Below are 19,997 nucleotides of genomic sequence, written 5' to 3' on the forward strand. Positions count from 1 at the left end.
CCATAAGTTATTCAGATCCGAGTGAAGGTATGTGAAGGAAATATTAAATATGCCATTTACTGCTTGAGAAAATATAGCGCCATATTTGGAACTTTATAATGCCAAAACACTAGTTTCGGTACCAGCGATGGGCAGAGCACAGATAATCCATTGTGGAGCTTTACGACTAACAACAAATAAACAAACGGAAGAACAGTAAATGCATGTTTAACAATAACGTTAGTTAGTTTTTCAAAAGGTTAAATTTGTGGTTGTTGTTTTGTTGTTTTTAATTAAGCACAAAGCTACACCATGGGCTATCTGTGCTCTGCTCACCACAGGTATTGAAACCCGGTTTTCAGCGTTGTAAGTCCGCATACATACCGGTCAGCCACTGGGAGGCTAAATTTGTGGTGTAAGTTTGTCTCTTCGTGCTCCCCTCCCCCACTAATACAGCGGTAAGTCTACAGATTAACAACGCTTAAATCAGGGGATTGGTTCGATTCCCCTCGGTGGGCTCAGCAGATAACCTGATATAACTTTGGCTTAAGAAAAACACACACATATATTGTTTTTTCGTGCTTCAAAACATAAAATGTCCTTAGAAAAAAAGAATCATACATAAAGATATGGTTGCTTATAAATTCAAAGGCATGTAATGTGATGTTTAGGAGATTAAATCCATATAATGCTAAATTCACGTAAATTCACGTATAAAGACGCATTATTCACAATTGTAACAATGCTTAGCGTAAAAACTTAAGCATTATCTACTATTATGCAGATAAGTTATGCCTAATGATAACGCTATCTATTGTTATAAAATGAATTATTCATCTTAGTACAGTTACGTTCTGTTATAAAGATGCAGTGGTAACACAACCTACTGCCACTCAACTGTATATGTTGTGTTCCAGCCGTCTTAATGAGCTTTATATTGAGAAAATGCGTCGTTGGTGATGGACATAGTGTAGTTGAAATACTATTATGCACCCTTCTTGTTCTTATAAATCCCTAAGAGACTGAATAAAGAACGTACAGTTAAAATATAATAGGCTTAACGCTGTAATGGTTAATAATGTGTAAGTAAAGTTATTTTGACATGTTTACATCTAGTTTTGGAATTAACTAACTTTTATCACTTCCAAGTGAAAACGTATTATTTATTTCGGATGAGTCTCCGAGTTATTGGGTTGTGTACGTTACGTATTACTATTTCAAATAATCGTAAATTTGAATTTGAGCTTGGAAGTTAATTATATGTTAATATGTATTATATTTACATTACATAACCAAACGTATGTGGACATCCGACCATCGCACTCATATGCGCTTGTTGAACATCACATTCCAAGACTATGGGCATTAATATGTAGTTGGTCCCCGTTTTCCTGCTATAACAGCCTCCACTTTTCTGGGAAGACTTTTCACTAGATTTTGGAACATGGCTGCAGGGATTCGCTCCTATTCAGCTACAAGAGCATTAGTGAGGTCGGCACTGATGTCGGGCGAGAAGACCTGGCTCGCAGTCAGCGTTCTAATTCATTCCAAAGGTGTTCTATTGGGTTGAGGTAAGGGATCTGTGCAGGCTAGTCAACTTCTTCCACACGAACCTCTGCAAACCATGTTTTTATGGACCTTGCTTTGTGCATGGGGGCGTTATCATGCTGAAACAAAACAGGGCCTTCTCCAGACTGTTGCCACAAAGTTGGAAGCACACAATTATCTAGCTTGTCATTGTATGCTGTAGCATTAAGATTGTCCTTCACTGGAACTAAACAGCCTAACCACAACCATGAGAAACAGCCCCAGACCATTATTCCTCCTCTACAAAACTTTACATTTAGCACTATGCATTAAAGTAGGTAGCGTTTTTCTAGCATCCGCCAAACCCACATTCGTCCGTCAGACTGCCAGATAGTGAAGCGTGATTCATCACTCCACAGAACGCGTTTCCACTGCTCCAGAGTCCAGTGGCGGTGTGCTTTACACCACCCCAGCTGACGCTTGGTATTATGCATAGTGATCTCAGGCTTGTGTGCAGCTGCTCGGCCATGGAAATCCATTTCATGAAGCTCCCGACGAACAGTTCTTGTGCTCACGTTGCTTCCGGAGGTAGTTTAGAACTCGGTAGTGAGTGTTACAACTGTGGACAGACGATTTTCACGCGCTTCAGCATTCGGCGGTCTCGTTCTGTGAGCTTGTATATCCTACTGCTTCTTCGTAGTTGAGTTGTTTTTTGCTCCTGGACGTTTCTACTTCGCAATAACAGCACTTACAGTTAACCAGGACAGCTCTAGCAGGGCATAAATTTGACGAACTGACTTGTTGGAAAGGTGACATCCTATGACTGTGCCATTGCATGGCTGTTTGCTTGATTTTATGCACCTGTTAGAAATGGGTGTGGCTGAAGTAGCTGAGCCCACTAATTAGAAGGGATGTCCACATACTTTTGTCCATGTAGTGTATTTTGTTTGTATTTGGACATGTTTGTTTGTTTTCAATTTCGCGCAAAGCTACTTGAGGGCTATCTGCGCTAGCCGTCCCTAATGTAGCAGTGTAAGGCTAGAGGGAAGGCAGCAAGTCGTCACCACCCACCTCCAACTCTTGGGCTACTCTTTTACCAAGAATAGTGAGATTGACCTTCACATTATAGCGTCCCCACGGCTGAAAGGGCGAGCATGTTTGGTATAAGGGGGATTCGAACCCGCAATCCTCGGATTACGAGTCGAACGCCTTAACCCACTTGGCCATGTCGGGCCGTCCTTGAATATACAAACATAAAAATACAGTTTATAATAAAGGTTATTACCAGCGGTTGTTATAAAAGAAGACTTGAATACAATAGTTTTACAAACTTACAGACAACACTGAGTCTTGTATCCGGTCTAGAACTAAATATTTTATCGACGATCCAGATCCACGACGAACAAATTAATTCTGAGTTGATATTTTTACACCACGCTTAAGCTAACTGGTTGTCGTTTCTTCATTGGCCTTACACCGGGTACAAAATGACTCCTTCCAGCGTAGATATTTAATTTCCTCGTAGAAATAATAGCGTCTAAAATAAGTTACTGAAGTTGAACGGTTTGTAATGTTCGAACTCTATAATGTTCCTGGCCAAATTCTGTAGTTTTCCGATTAATAAGCGATAATCACAGATATAACTTCCTAGGCCTACAGCGTACTGACTCTAGCTATCCAATAATATTCTCCTCTTGGCACGTTACTGTTATACAAATCACACAAGTCCCTCGAACCTTCACTAAAGTTCGCTTGGCAACAGTGATCTAACGCGTTTTCATAAACAAATATTGTTTCTTCTCGCTTTCAAGAATTCTCTACAAGTTTCGAGGACAGGCGGGACTTACACAATACAAGTTAAGAATATAAATCACTAGCAAAAAAGAAAACTATACAGAAACAAACGTATGAACTAAAATAATTGTACAACGGTAAATCCGTTACATAAGTAAGTCATATGAAATACAATTATCATATGTATGCTCCTGTAACCCCCACCCAAGCCTTTGTCAGCTAAGCTAAACTTCTTAAGATAACATTATGTTACGTGTTGTTTATTGAACGAATTAATTCATTAGAAGCTTTCTTATTACTTACTGGCATCTATGAAAGTACGAACAACAGCGATCTAGGTCAAAGGTGATTAATATAATAACAATTCAGATAATTCAGTAATATACAAATTTGTAAATTCAGCATGTAAATAAGTTATACTGTATTACTTTTAATGTCACTTATATATATATATATCTTTACTAATTGTAAGAATATATCGGGTTGTGAGCTCAGTAACTGGATATAGTACTGACCTAAATCTCCCAGCATGGTCGATTTTTGAAAGATATTACTGAGATTACGCCCCAAAATATTGCGAAGAACAAAAATACTCAACTGATGACACAATGCATTCTTCTGATTGCAAGAAATAAAGGTATATTAAATGAAATTTGTTCATACATGACTTTCAGTTTTTATATATGTAGGTAGCTTACTTTGATCCGAAGCTAATATTAGGTAATAAAAAAACAGAATTATAGTCAGTCTCTGTCATCCAGAGTAGAGAATAATCCATAAATATTCTAACGTTTATAGAAGGCTTGAAAGAATAAAGAAGAACACTTTATTAAAAACTCAAGACGTTAAGAAATACACGACGTTTCGACAAGGTTTGTTTCTCATCAAGTATTAAACCTTATTAGTTCTAAAGTACGTTTCTCATTATTAAATTTGAGCTCATAAAACTAATTCGTCACATGTTTTGAGCTCCTTTTGTTTCAAGGGTATTTTTAATCAGTTTTCACTTTTATCTTCCTTTGTAATTATTCTAGATTACTTCCAGTACTCAATCGATGCAAAGAAATAGTTTGAGACCATTAAAAGTGATTCAAACTCAGATTCTCTTTCATGTACGAGTCCAAAGAGAAATCTAGCACAAAGACTGACCCACTTATATTTAATTTTTTTTGTGCGACCAGTTTGTCTGGTATAAAATTAGCTCGTTAGGATACAACACACACTGTTATTCCATCAGCATGTTAACTCTTTCGTGGCTGTTTGACTTTGACAAAACGTTACTTCACTATACATCCAGAGACGACCTCTTGTAAGTTATATACCAATTTATAAGATCTCTTCAAGCAATGCAACTTGATTGTTATTGAAAAGTATGTGACAATTACCTTGTTTTTTTCATTTTTCCCCAAACGACTCCAATTAGATTTCATAATAATTATGCTTTTGTTGCTCGCTAAGTTTTAATTGTAGTTGGTTTCTGGAGACACATATAAATATTTTTGATAAGAACGCTGTCATTTTATGATACAAAAATTAGATAAATATTGTTTACGAACACTAACTGAAACACAGTATAACTAATAGTAAAAGATAGATTTTGCCTTTTATTTTTCGTTAATGCTTTCTCTTTTAAATGTTTAAGCTTCTGTTTCACTTATGTAAAAATGCATATATTATTAAAAATATAAGATTTTCCTAGCAAAGAAAGAGAAAATTATTTTATATATGCTATATACATATAGCTTGTTATAAAGAAAAATAAAGAACGCTGCATCCCAGGATATATGCTATAATGTGGGATATAAAATGTACCCTAGGTTTTGGAGGTGAATGTGTAAGTAGGACCCATACTGCGATGGTGATACACCATCTATCAGTCTTAACCTTCGTTTGCCAGTCTCACGTGCAAAATAATAAAATAATCAAAGAACAGAAATTATAAGAACGAAATGTGGGTGATCAAGTCCACAACGCACCGCATCCATATCACCCCTCACTGCCTCCAGGAGTTATGCGAAGGTTACTGTTCCCCAAGGTAACGAAGAAGTAAAATGGAAGTTTTATGTACTTTAAAGAAATAGAATTAAAGAAATACCATACAGGTTTATCGTTTCACCAGTTAAAAATAAGATTCAAGAAGTAAAAGAAAAATATGTTTTAGTTTTATTTGTAAAAGGTTTTATAGATTAATAATGATAAAAAGAAATCAATAGTACACAAACATTTAAACTTGTTAACCAATCTAAAGATACAGTAATTAATAATTTCATTTAATCTTATAAAAAACTTTATCCTAAACAAAATTTTTATATACAGTTACCTTTCTATATGCTATTGCTAAACTTCATAAATTTTCCATTGAATTTAGATTTATTTCTAGCTCAAAAAAAAAAAATTAAACATCAGCCTATTTTGTTAAATAAATTAGTTAATATTTTATTTGATAAAATTAAAAATATAAGTGTTAATAATAGAAAACATAATTTTTGTATGATAAAAAATAATCAGCCTCTTTTAGAATATCTAAACATTTTTGAAGAAATAAATAATATTCTACCATTTGATTTTAACACATTGTACACCACAGTTCCATTAAAAGATTTAATTTCTGTTTTAACTCCATTATTAGAACAGTTCTGTTATCCTTTCAAAAAACTGGACGAAAGAAAATTAATATATATATTAAGTTTCTGTATTTATTATAATTACATATTTTTCAATAACCAGGTTTTTTAAACAAGTAACAGGAGTTCCAATAGAAGCTAACTATCGTATTGCACAATTACATGTTTATTTTTATGGGAAGAGGTTTATCGAATATTATATAAACCCAGATATTTTTGCTTTAACTCAATAATGTGTAGATGATTTAATTAGTATAAGTAAATGATTTAACACTATTTATACGGTAGAATTAGAAACGGCCCCGCTAGTACAGTGGTATGTCTTCGGATTTGCAACGCTATAATAAGGGATTCGATTCTCCTTGGGGGCTTCAGCAGATAGTCCGATGTGGCTTTACTATAAGAAAACACACATAGAGAATTAGAAACTAAAAATACACCAATATCTAATAAAGAGGCACATTATTTAGAAATTGATAATAATATTAGTTTAAATATTTTTGACAAAAAATATTTTGCTTCTCCAATATATAGTTTTCCCTCTTTTAATAGTAATGTACCATACTCTTCTGTTATAAGCATTATAATTTCACAGTAATTTAGATTTTGTAAAATTTGTAACATATCACAATATTTTATTATTAATGTTGAAATATTGATACAAAAATTAATATTTAATGGGTTTAATAAAGAAATTTTAAATAAAAAATAAATATTGTGATAAATATAATAATGTAATAAATAAATATAAAGAAACAAAAATTAAAGAAAATTCAATAAAATTTTCTGATAACTATTTTGATTTGTCTTTAGGTCATTTAAGCAATTTGGTACTACATTATGCGGATGAATTTTTCTAAATGTTTCTGTTAACTATTTTTATTTGTGAATAAGGTTATTTAAACAACTAGGCACTACTTTATGCGGATGAACACCTTATCACATATGAAAGCTTATTTAAAGTCTGAAAATTGGTAGTCACAGTAGATTTAAGAAGTGGTAGTTGGGAGTTATACTACTTGAGTTAGATAACTCTTTGGAACCCCTGATACTAGTATAATTCGTCTACAGGGCTACTAATTAGTGCCTTACTACCGTAATGGGGACTGGAATGCCAACTTCAGGGGATACGTTTATTTAGTTACTTACCCCCAAGTATGAGTACCTTATTATTATTTATTTTAAAAAAAATATAAATAAGGTACTACCACTTCTAGCAGACAATTGGGGGGTGATATAGATGTGAGGTGTTGTGGGGATGAGTACCCACATTTTGCTCTTTAATTTCTATTTTTGTTCCTTTGATTCTTTAATTATTTTTCGTGTGAAACTGCCGAACAGAGGCTAAAACTGGGAGACGGTGTATCCCCACCATATTTTATATTTCACATTATAACCTTGGGGTCCTTTCAATTGGTGCTGCGATTTTGATTCGGCTTGTTTCTCTCCACTGCTCATAAAAAGCCCAGGCTAATATTTCATGCAGTTTGTATATCGTATTAGTTAATATTACATACGAAGATTATGATTTAGTTCAGAACGTTTGTTTATTTTTGAATTTCGCACAAAACTACACGAGGGCTATCTGCGCTAGCCGTCCCTAATTTAGCAGTGTGAGACTAAAGGGAAGGCAACTAGTCATCACCACTTAACGCCAACTGTTGGACTGCTCTTCTGCCAACGAATAGTGAGATTGACCGTAATATTATTACGCTTCCACGGCTGAAAGGGCGAGCATGTTTGATGCGGCGGGGATTCTAACCCGCGACCCCTAGATTACGAGTCGAGCGCCTTAACCAGCTGGCCATGCGGGGCCAGTTCAGAACGTAAACAGGAGTTTATTGAAATGTTTGTATTTTGATAAACGCGAATTATTTGATTTTTAGTTAATCATTATTTTAATATCTGCGTCTAGTAGAAAATCTAACTAAGAAATCAAATTCACTCTAGATAAAAATTCTATAAAAATTCCATATATAGTATAGATTTAATGTGATAATTTTGAGGATAGTTCTTTGATCCGCCGTCTTTGTAGACTGTGTGAGAATACGATGATTGGTGATGTTACTTTATATATTGTATTTTTAAAAATAATGCCGTCTTTTTATGTTTATCAACTCTCTTTAATATCAAGCCTTATTGCACCAGAAATTTTATTACAATCCTTATTAGAGGATTGTTTGCTTTTTCTTCTGTTGGAAGGATATTAAGTCTCCAAAAGAATTAAAAACCTATTTTGAGAAAACTTTATATTAACTGATATATGAAAATAATCCTGGATATACTATCTAACAAATGATTAATTATTCATCTTTTCAGCTCCTAATATGCAATGTCTCTCCAATCATAGTAGCATTACGCATTACAATGGCTTTGTTGTACTTATTTTACCAAATTTGAAATATAAGAGAAATGAAGAAAGGAAAACAAGGATTTACATCACAAGCTATAGTTTCTACGTTACAGAATGTCGAACTTTACACAATGAATATCTATACTATAATCATGGCTTCTAGGAAAACTTTCAGACGTGAATAAACAACAAGAATGTAACAAGTTACGTGGGGCTGATGTAACAAGCAATTAACTGTAATACTGTTGCCTTTTCAGTATAAGAGTTGAAAGTAAACCAATGATTTGGAGAAACCATCTATTTTCTTTGTTGTACGTAAACTCAGTTTATGGATTTCAAAAACAAACCAAAAAAGACATCTTATGCCAACTGAGCATTTTTTTATTGCAGAAACAATCCACCAAAAATATGCTGACTTGAGGGGAGAGATCCTGGTCGTTGAACTGAAGAAAGGCCCTAATGGACTTGGAATCAGCTTGGTAGGGAACAAAGATCGAACCAAAATGAGTGTATTTGTGTGTGGTATTAATCCAAATGGAAGTGCCGCACGTGATGGCCGAGTACAAATCGGAGATGAACTTTTGGAGGTAACTGACACAGGCAGATAATTTTGTTTTTGCTAGATTTAAATTCATTAAATATTAGAAACATAAAAAATATACTTTTTTATTACTTTTATTAAATATTTTGTTGAATAGCTTCTGATACGTGACTATTTTTTTTTCCATTCAAAGCACGCCTAAAATAAAATATTATATTAAAATTACTACGAACTTTCTGTTTTAACTACATTATTTATTCCTCTAATTGAATATAACGTAATAACCACGATTTCCAAACTCATTAATTAGAAAGTAATAATGTAATAAAGTCAAAAACAGTTTTTTTTAATAAGTGAGGAAGATTGAGTAAGTTGTTTAAGGGGTTACATTACATATAATTATGTTATTGATTTTGCTAAGTCCTTTCATGGTTAAGTTTATATATATATATATTTATATGTATATTTGGTTCTAAGACTCACACAAGTATACTATTTTGCTTATTAAGATTATTTAGTATTTCATCCTTATTAGATTTTTAGATTTAGCCGAAATTAGGAAACAAAACAATTACAAAAATGAAGGAACCTTGATGTTTCTAGCAGTTGGTATGATTGTGAAAACATTTACATTCCCTAGGAAGGTGGGAACGATTTTGTTTATTATATAGACAGTTGGTATGATTGTAAAAACCTTTACATTCCCTAGGAAGGTGTGAACGATTTTGTTTATTATATAGACAGTTGGTGTGATTGTTAAAACCTTTACATTCCCTAGGAAGGCGTGAACGATTCTATTTATTATATAGACAGTTGGTATGATTTTGAAAACCTTTACATTCCCTAGGAAGGCGTGAACGATTCTATTTATTATATAGACAGTTGGTATGATTTTGAAAACCTTTACATTCCCTAGGAAGGCGTGAACGATTTTGTTTATTATATAAACAGTTGGTATAACTATGATTTATTCTACAGGTTCTACGAAAGCTAAAACAGTGGTAGCTACCATATTCCACAGGAAATTAGTTATATGTTCATAATTATATTAGTTTAAGTAATAATAACATAGATGGAGTTCTGTAACAGTTTGTAGGCTGTTCGTATAGATATGAAAAATAATCCGCTTCAAAGACAATCCTTGTATTAAGATATAGCATCTGTTTTATAGAAGTTTTGAAGATTTGATAGCCATTGTTACTAGATTTGTTCATAGACCGAAAACAGATTGAAGCAGAACTGACTTTATAATACCGCTCATACAACGCACTGTTAATGAGTTTTACTGGAAGTTAAATTACTCAGAACTGACTTTACCAAACTGCTTATATAACGCATTGTTAACATATTTTACTGGAAGTTAAACTTAAGTTTTGTGAAAGACCTAAGCTTATTGTTTACAGATTTTTTGTTAATGCGTTATTTTACAGAAACTCTGAGGGCAAACCCGTGGTCATAAACCTACGAAAAATTTACTTCAGCTGTACAGTCAAATATCGTATTTCATAAACCTACGAAAAATTTACTTCAGCTGTACAGTCAAATATCGTATATCATAAACCTACGAAAAATTTACTTCAGCTGTACAGTCAAATATCGTATTTCATAAACCTACGAAAAATTTACTTCAGCTGTACAGTCAAATATCGTATTTCATAAACCTACGAAAAATTTACTTCAGCTGTAAGTCAAATATCGTATTTCATAAACCTACGAAAAATTTACTTCAGCTGTACAGTCAAATATCGTATTTCATAAACCTACTAAAAATTTACTTCAGCTGTACAGTCAAATCGTATTTCATAAACCTAACAAAATTTATACTTCAGCTGTAAGTCAAATATCGTATTTCATAAACCTACAAAAAATTTACTTCAGCTGTACAGTCAAATATCGTATTTCATAAACCTACGAAAAATTTACTTCAGCTGTACAGTCAAATCGTATTTCATAAACCTACGAAATATTTACTTCAGCTGTAAGTCAAATATCGTATTTCATAAACCTACGAAAAATTTACTTCAGCTGTACACTTTTTGTTTTGTTTTGGGAAACGACTTGAAAAGTTTGTGTTAGATATTTTATGGTGAATAAAATAGATATCAACTATATTATATACGGCAAGCTTAGTTACTGTTATTTTAATTTATGAGCCAGGTGGTTAAGGCACTAGATTCCTAACCTGAGGGTCGCGGGTTCGAATCACGGTCGCACCAAACGTGATCGCCCTTTCAGCCGTGGGGGCGTTATAATGTGACGGTCAATCACACTTTTCGTTTTTCGTTAGTAAAAGAGTAGCCCAAGAGTTGGTGGTGGGTGGTGATGACTAGCTGCCTTCCCTCTAGTCTTACATTGCTAAATTAGGAACGGCTAGCGCAGATAGCCCTTGTGTAGCTTTGCGCGAAATTCAAAACAAACGAAACCAGCTGAGAATACAAACGCCTTGTAATAAATGATTGGAAGTTTGCGATGTTGTACACTGAGTTGCGTTTCACCCATTTATATCTTAATAATAGTGTAGATGTACTTAGAAAATCAAATAGGTAAGGAACACCTGAAAATCAGTCCACACTGCCAGGCGTAAGAAATCTACGGATAAAGTAGCAACGTTTGACCTTATTCAAACTCGCGGAAGAAGTGAAGACGGAAAGCCCATAAAAATGGCTGACGCTGATTTTATTTGCTGAATTTTTTCACTTATGGAGTTTGATAAAAGGCTGCAATGAAACGAAAGACCATACGTGTCAATGATATTCAGATACGTGTATATAATAAAAATAAATCCATAATGCATTTTATCAACTTTATAATACACAATACGTTATAATACAAGCTGTTTTTCTTTAGAGGGAGGAGCAATACTTAGTTCATCATAAATATTTGGGTGTTTTGATCCTCCAAGATCTCGTTAAAAACCTACTCAAAATATTATATTTTTTAAACACTAAAGATGCAGCCATTTTGTTGATATTTTGACTGGCTAATTTGGTAAAGCTTTGCGAAAAAGTTTAAATTTTCTCAGCTTTCTAACTAACCACACATTTTACCGAGGAGAATTCATATTACGTGATGACATCATAATCTGTACTTCCGTCCTACGTTTCTTAGAGGTCACAACATGCAGGAGTCTTTACTGTATCATTGGACAGCGTAGGCTCGTGAGAGTGATGTTCTGGTATGGGAAGAATATATAACATTTAATGTTTTTGAATATTGGTGCTGATTAAATCCACTCTTTAATGCTGCATTTTTTTCTAGACGGCAATGATTGTTTTTGAATTTCGCGCAAAGCTACACGAGAGCTATTTGCGCCAGCTGTCCCTAATTTTGCTGTGTAAGACCAGAGGGAAGGCAGCTAGTCATCACCACCCACCGCCAATTGTTGGGCTATTCATTTACCAACAAATAATGGGATTGACCGTTACATTATAACGCTCCCAAGGATGAAAGGGCGAACATGTTGATGCAACAGGGATTCGAACCCGCGATCCTCGGATTAAAAGTGGAGTGCCTTAACCACCTGGCCATTTCGGGCCGACGACAATGAACATTTCAATGTGTTCACATGTTATCTAAAGTACATGACCGTAGCATTGGTCATCTTCGTTCATCATCTCTTTCACAGATCTCAGTTCAGTTGAACACTTTTGGAATAGGCTTAATATTTTTGCTTTCGCTATTACAAAACTCTGTACAAACCTATGAATCGAATTTAATCCATTCTTTTTGAACAACAGATCACAATATATAAAAAACACTTTCTGAAATTTTTGCTACTCCGAATCCACGTTGTTATGAGACGAAAGCTGGCTTAACTTGATAAAACATGACTATCGTAATGGTGAAACTTGATATAATGTGGCAATCCTAACGTTAAAACCTAATAAAATGCGGTCCTAAGAAAGTAGTCAGAGGGTGCAGAATGGCGTTAATATTTAAACTCTTCAACTTATTAATAACACCGAAATAGGTTAGTCGTGTGGATACGAAGTCCAGCTAAACCATAATATTGAATCAACGATGTTTGTTTTTTTAATATAAGGTTTAGTATCTAATTACATGATCTATGTGGTTGATCGGTGTGAAAATACTTCTTTGTTAAATGGTTTTAAAGAAACCTGCACACAACATTGATTGGTCAGAGCAAGAAATATTTTTTTCTTGAACAATTTTAAAAGACTCGTTATCCAAAGTTGATTGATCAGGGTGAGAAATAGTTCTTTGTTGAACAATTTTAAAAGACTCGTTATCCAAAGTTGATTGATCAGGGTGAGAAATAGTTCTTTGTTGAACAATTTTAAAAGACTCGTTATCCAAAGTTGATTGATCAGGGTGAGAAATAGTTCTTTGTTGAACAATTTTAAAGAAATCGTAATCAAGACGTGTTGTTTTTTGTATATATATTTTTGTTTGATTATGTTTTAAGGGTTTTGCACCTTTATTTATGTACATTTTTGTTACTAACTCTTAAAATACCAGGATTTTCGCAGCTTTTAATTTCAGATTTTCAATACGGGTTTCAGTCGTCGTTGAAATAATATACAACTATTTCAAAATAGTGTTGCTTTTTTGATCAATTCTAGTACTTCTAGTATTCGTGTGTTTCGACGTTCATCTGAAAACACTTGTTAATGATTTTTCAAAATTGCGCAGCTGTTAGGGTTTGGTTTTGAGACATGCCTTGTAGAAAAGCTCAACTGGATACAACTCTGTACGTATAAACACATACTTTTCTCAAAACTACACCGTAATGCTTAGAGGCTCCAACAGCAAAACAACTGTCGTTTCCAATTTCACGTCTTGCTGAGATTTGCCTTTGAGGAAAGAAAAGAGAAATAAACAGTCGGTACAACTGACTTGTACAAATATCAAAATGCTCGGTATTTAGTTTGTTTTAAAGAAAAGCCACATTGGGCTATTTGCTGTGTCCACCGCTGGGAACCTAACCCTTGATTCCAGCGTTGGTGGTCCATAAACTACCGTTCTATCGAGGGACTGTAATTAAATAGGCGTTAATGTAAGGTGATCAGCCATTGGCTACATTTCAACTCTGTAGTATACGGAACGAAAAACATATGTTTGAAATTACATAAGCTCGGAAAGGTGAACATTTCTTGCTCCTAAACAGTTTGAACAATGTTCATACGTACACGTGTTTTACTTATCAATTTAAACGAACATATGCATTAGTTACACGCAATGACGACCTTTTGTTGTTGTTTTTTCTGATAATGTTGGGGTATTATTTATTGGTTTGTTTTTAATTTCGTGCAAAGCTACACGAAGGTTATCTGCGCTAGGTGTTCGTAATTGAGCAGTCTAAGACTAGAAAGAAGGCAGCTAGTCATAACCACCCACCGCCAACTCTTGGGCTACTTTTTATTAACGAATAACGGGATTGACTGTACGCTATAACGCCTTCACAGCTTAAAGGGCGAGCATGTTTGGTGTGACGGGAATTCGAACCTCCGACCCTCAGATTACGATCGAATGCCTTAACCACCTGGCCATGCCGGACCGCTAATTGCTGAACCTATAATAATGCGTTTTCAAGTAACATCGTCTGAGTATAGGGTGAGAAATTTCTCTGTTTGTACCTGTGGGATGTCATAATGGAAAGGGTAACAAATGCATTCTACGAGACTTGACTTTGTTTGATAGAACAAGTGTATTTCATCTAGTACATATATACCTGCTGAACTGTATTTCTGTGTATATGCATTGTGTTTTTATCCAGTTTTTCTTCGATTCAATCAGGCAGACTAGAGCAGAAAGATTAATCTTACTGGAAAGTTATCGGTTTAGCTGAGAAGGTAGAATGTTTATCACTTTCAACAACACTAATGAATAAAGTTGCCAGGACTGGCATGGCCTAGTAACCTGATGCCCATAAAGTGGTGCAATGCGATTCGTTGATGCAAAACACTATCCGCGCTTTGGGTCCGTGATGATCAAATACCACTCGCTATCAACCAGACACGACCCACCCCAGAATTGTTGGTGGGGGGCGTGTTAGTTAGGCTGTTTTCTTTTTTTTCTATCAATTTAAAATTAGGAATGTCTTTGCGTAGACGGCTCTTTTATAGTTTGTTTTCTTTTTTGCGAAAAGACGAAACAAACAAAAATCAAACAGCGAAACGAGTTTTTTTTCTTTTTCTCATATGATGCCATATTTCACTGTACTTTCGTCTGCAAGTTCACACACTGGAATTGTTGAAAGCACAAGCGAAATTTATTGATTTAAAGTACAATAACGTAGATAAAGTTCATTATACCAAGAAAAGCTCATTTAGAGTGTAGTATATTGATGTCTAGTCGAAAACATGCATGTTTGATATTATAAGAAAATAAGTTTGAAGTATGAACAGTCTTTTTTTTTACTTTTTTCATTTAAGTTCTGAATTTCCAGCAGGAAGTACGCGAGTTACTTTTTAAAAGTAATACACAAATAACAGAGTGATGGTAAAAGTATGCAAGTTTTAGTATGCAACAAGTAACTAAGTATGCAACACTGCCTCTTCTGTAGTTGGAATTCACGCCAGCCATGGTTATTTGTGTTTCAGCCTGTTCGCATTCAATGATATATAAATTTGACTGTGTCGTTTCTTGTTTGTTTATTGTTAAGTACAAAGTTACACAACGGGCTAGTTATGCCGCGTCCACCACGGGTAACGTAATCCAATCACTGGCGTTGTAAGCTTTCAGACTTACTGCTGAGCCACTAAAAGGAGAGGCTTAATATTTGATGTCTAAAAATTCAAATCAATGATGGATTGGCTCTCAATAAAACTAAGAGACAGGGAGGGATAAGGGAAATGGGTGAACATAAAATCGTAACGGTGGGGATAACATTCCTATTATTAAGGGAGTTACTAGAGAAAGATGAACGCTGTATAAACGAGTGTTTGTTTAAAGGTTACTTCGATTTAAACTGTTGAAAATCATTTATTGCTATTAGAATTTTGTAGTTTTTTTTAACATTAGATGTTATCTAATAGTGAGAACGCTTTGGCTGAAACCTACACGTTAATCAACATTGATTTAAGAGTGTCCTTCATATTTCGTGAAAAACACAACTGACAGATTTGAATAATATATTGGATAAGGAAAACATTACAAAGTAATTTCAGGTAAACGCAACTAGTTTCCAGTTATTAATCGCATTTCATGAAAAAGATGTTTCAGATTACATGCTGTTCTTGAAAGTTCCTCCCTTATTGTCAACAGTGTTCACTATTATAGCTGTGGTTACGAACTGTTGTTCAACACAATAATTTGGCATCATAACAATATTCTATTAAAAAAGATATGGTCACTTCTAGAACAAATACCAGGATATATTTTCTACAGAAACTCCAGTCTACGTAGACATCTAGTATGAAAACTCTTAAGCAAATGAAAGCGGTCGAAAGAAGATGCCAACATTTAGTTTTTTAATGCCATCTTTGTTTTCAAGGTGCTGTTGGAAGCTCGTGAGGTAATCTTCAAATACGTGTTTACTTTGTTGTTAATAACAGTTTTTGGATTAGTCTTTCGGTTACATTCATCGCATATCCTTTTGCTGCTCCTAACTGGATTTGGTGTGTTTTCGGAACTCGTTGCTATCCTAAACGCTTTTAATCCTGAATCCATGGAGGTCCTTGAAAACTTCGTCCTTTGAAATGCTGACCTCTTTCAGCAATCTTGCTATTATAAAATTTTACTCTCTTCAGAAAGACTAAAACTCAGTATCACAGTGGTATGTCTGTGGACTTACAACTAGGAACCGTCTTTGGATAGCCGTGGTAAGCAGATCACATATAACCCATTGTATAGTTTTACTTAATTTCAAACAAATATACAAACAAAAACTAATCAAAAATGCTTCTAATAACATTCCAGAAATACATTTTATCAAAACAATATTACACTGTCAAATTATCAGAAACACTTCTTCAACACGATAGATGGGCTAACATGTTCCCTCTGGCAACGCGCCACTGCTTTGTCATATACAAATCATTCAAACAAAAGTACGTCTGACCTTTATTTTTCATTTTAGCGTTTTTATTTTGTGAGTTTGTATACTTTAAGTCTCTTTTAAAACTATACTACTATGATCTGTACAAACTGTCTTATACTTATATAAAGAATTATTAATAGCGAAATATCAGAACAGTGGAGAAATTTGTTTCGAAATTATCTTATATTTTAGGACATTTCAGACTTAGGTCTTTAATCCAGTCTTAATCTTCGTAGTAAAAGCAATTATTGTAAAGTAAAGTTTATTACCCGTTTGGTTTTGACTGGCATTTGAAATAAACACATTAATTCTTATCTATACGGCAAGTTTTTTCTTGACAGTTTTCTTTATACACACACATTTATGTCTTACGACATTATATGACACTTATTTTATTTGATCTAAGCTACTCGTTAATTCTCAACTTTTTACAGGCCTAATTGTTAATACAATGGCTGTCTTTTTTCTTGAATCTCGTACGTTATATGCGATAGAAATCCAAAGAAATATTTTAACCTTAATGTTAACTTAATTGTATATTTTGTGTCAGAACAAACCTACTTATGCGACCATAAATTTCAGTTGTACATGTCATCATAGTTTTCCCCTGTCATCATAGAAACCTAGCTACTTGTTCATCTTAGTTTTCCCCTGTCAACATAGAAACCTAGCTACTTGTTCATCTTAGTTTTCCCCTGTCAACATAGAAACCTGGCTACTTGTTCATCTTAGTTTTCCCCTGTCAACATAGAAACCTAGCTACTTGTTCATCTTAGTTTTCCCCTGTCAACATAGAAACCTGGCTACTTGTTTATCTTAGTTTTCCCCTGTCAACATAGAAACCTAGCTATTTGTTCATCTTACTTTTCCTCTGTCAACATAGAAACCTAGCTACTTGTTCATCTTAGTTTTCCCCTGTCAACATAGAAACCTAGCTACTTGTTCATATTAGTTTTCCCCTGTCAACATAGAAACCTAGATACTTGTTCATCTTAGTTTTCCCCTGTCAACATAGAAACCTAGCTACGTGTTCATCTTAGTTTTCCCCTGTCAACATAGAAACCTGGCTACTTGTTTATCTTAGTTTTCCCCTGTCAACATAGAAACCTAGCTATTTGTTCATCTTACTTTTCCTCTGTCAACATAGAAACCTAGCTACTTGTTCATCTTAGTTTTCCCCTGTCAACATAGAAACCTAGCTACTTGTTCATATTAGTTTTCCCCTGTCAACATAGAAACCTAGATACTTGTTCATCTTAGTTTTCCCCTGTCAACATAGAAACCTAGCTACGTGTTCATCTTAGTTTCCCCTGTCAACATAGAAACCTAGCTACTTGTTCATCTTAGTTTTCCCCTGTCAACATAGAAACCTAGCTACTTGTTCATCTTAGATTTCCCCTGTCAACATAGAAACCTAGCTACGTGTTCATCTTAGTTTTCCCCTGTCAACATAGACACCTAGCTACTTGTTCATTTTAGTTTTCCCCTGTCAACATAGAAACCTAGCTACTTGTTCATCTTAGTTTTCCCCTGTCAACATAGAAACCTAGCTATTTCTTCATCTTAGTTTTCCTCTGTCAACATAGAAACCTAGCTACTTGTTCATCTTAATTTTCCCCTGTCAACATAGAAACCTAGCTACGTGTTCATCTTAGTTTTCCCCTGCCAACATAGACACCTAGCTACTTGTTCATCTTAGTTTTCCCCTGTCAACATAGAAACCTAGCTATTTGTTCATCTTAGTTTTCCTCTGTCAACATAGAAACCTAGCTACTTGTTCATCTTAGTTTTCCCCTGTCAACATAGAAACCTAGCTACTTGTTCATCTTAGTTTTCCCCTGTCAACATAGAAACCTAGCTATTTGTTCATCTTAGTTTTCCTCTGTCAACATAGAAACCTAGCTACTTGTTCATCTTAGTTTTCCCCTGTCAACATAGAAACCTAGCTATTTGTTCATCTTAGTTTTCCCCTGTCAACATAGAAACCTAGCTACTTGTTCATATTAGTTTTCCCCTGTCAACATAGAAACCTAGCTACTTGTTCATCTTAGTTTTCTTTTGTCAACATAGAAACCTAGCTACTTGTTCATCTTAGTTTTCTTTTGTCAACATAGAAACCTAGCTACTTGTTCATCTTAGTTTCCCCTGTCAACATAGAAACCTAGCTATTTGTTTACCTTAGTTTATCCCTGTCAACATAGAAACCTAGCTACTTGTTCATCTTAATTTTCCCCTGTCAACATAGAAACCTAGCTACTTGTTCATATTAGTTTTCCCCTGTCAACATAGACACCTAGCTACTTGTTCATATTAGTTTCTTCTGTCAACATAGAAACCTAGCTATTTGTTCATCTTAGTTTTCCCCTGTCAACATAGAAACCTAGCTATTTGTTCATCTTAGTTTTCCCCTGTCAACATAGAAACCTGGCTACTTGTTCATCTTAGTTTTCCCCTGTCAACATAGAAACCTAGCTATTTGTTCATCTTAAATTTCCCCTGTCAACATAGAAACCTAGCTATTTGTTCATCTTAGTTTTCCCCTGTCAACATAGAAACCTAGCTACTCGTTCATCTTAGTTTCCCCTGTCAACATAGAAACCTCGCTACTTGTTCATATTAGTTTTCCCCTGTCAACATAGAAACCTAGCTACTTGTTCATCTTAGTTTCCCCTGTCAACATAGAAACCTAGCTACTTGTTCATCTTAGTTTTCCCCTGTCAACATAGAAACCTAGCTACTTGTTCATCTTAGTTTATCCCTGTCAACATAGAAACCTAGCTACTTGTTCATCTTAATTTTCCCCTGTCAACATAGAAACCTAGCTACTTGTTCATCTTAGTTTTCCCCTGTCAACATAGAAACCTAGCTACTTGTTCATCTTAGTTTTCCCCTGTCAACATAGAAACCTAGCTATTTGTTTATCTTAGTTTATCCCTGTCAACATAGAAACCTAGCTACTTGTTCATCTTAGTTTTCCCCTGTCAACATAGAAACCTAGCTACTTGTTCATCTTAGTTTTCCCCTGTCAACATAGAAACCTAGCTACTTGTTCATCTTAGTTTCCCCTGTCAACATAGAAACCTAGCTATTTGTTTATCTTAGTTTATCCCTGTCAACATAGAAACCTAGCTACTTGTTCATCTTAGTTTTCCCCTGTCAACATAGAAACCTAGCTAC

The 19,997-nt window shown here is 34.5% G+C and overlaps 1 protein-coding gene across 1 annotated transcript in view; it reads left to right on the plus strand.

Annotated features, from left to right (window-relative positions):
* The window catches only part of LOC143245478 (multiple PDZ domain protein-like), a 78,953-nt gene that overhangs the window by 17,663 nt on the left and 41,293 nt on the right, over positions 1 to 19,997 (plus strand). The window contains exon 2 of the mRNA XM_076491840.1: positions 8,668 to 8,864. Coding sequence (XP_076347955.1) covers positions 8,668 to 8,864 — 197 coding nt within the window. The remainder of the gene's footprint in view (positions 1 to 8,667; positions 8,865 to 19,997) is intronic.

Source organism: Tachypleus tridentatus, chromosome 2 (assembly GCF_004210375.1).
Source record: "Tachypleus tridentatus isolate NWPU-2018 chromosome 2, ASM421037v1, whole genome shotgun sequence".
NCBI lineage: Eukaryota > Metazoa > Arthropoda > Merostomata > Xiphosura > Limulidae > Tachypleus > Tachypleus tridentatus.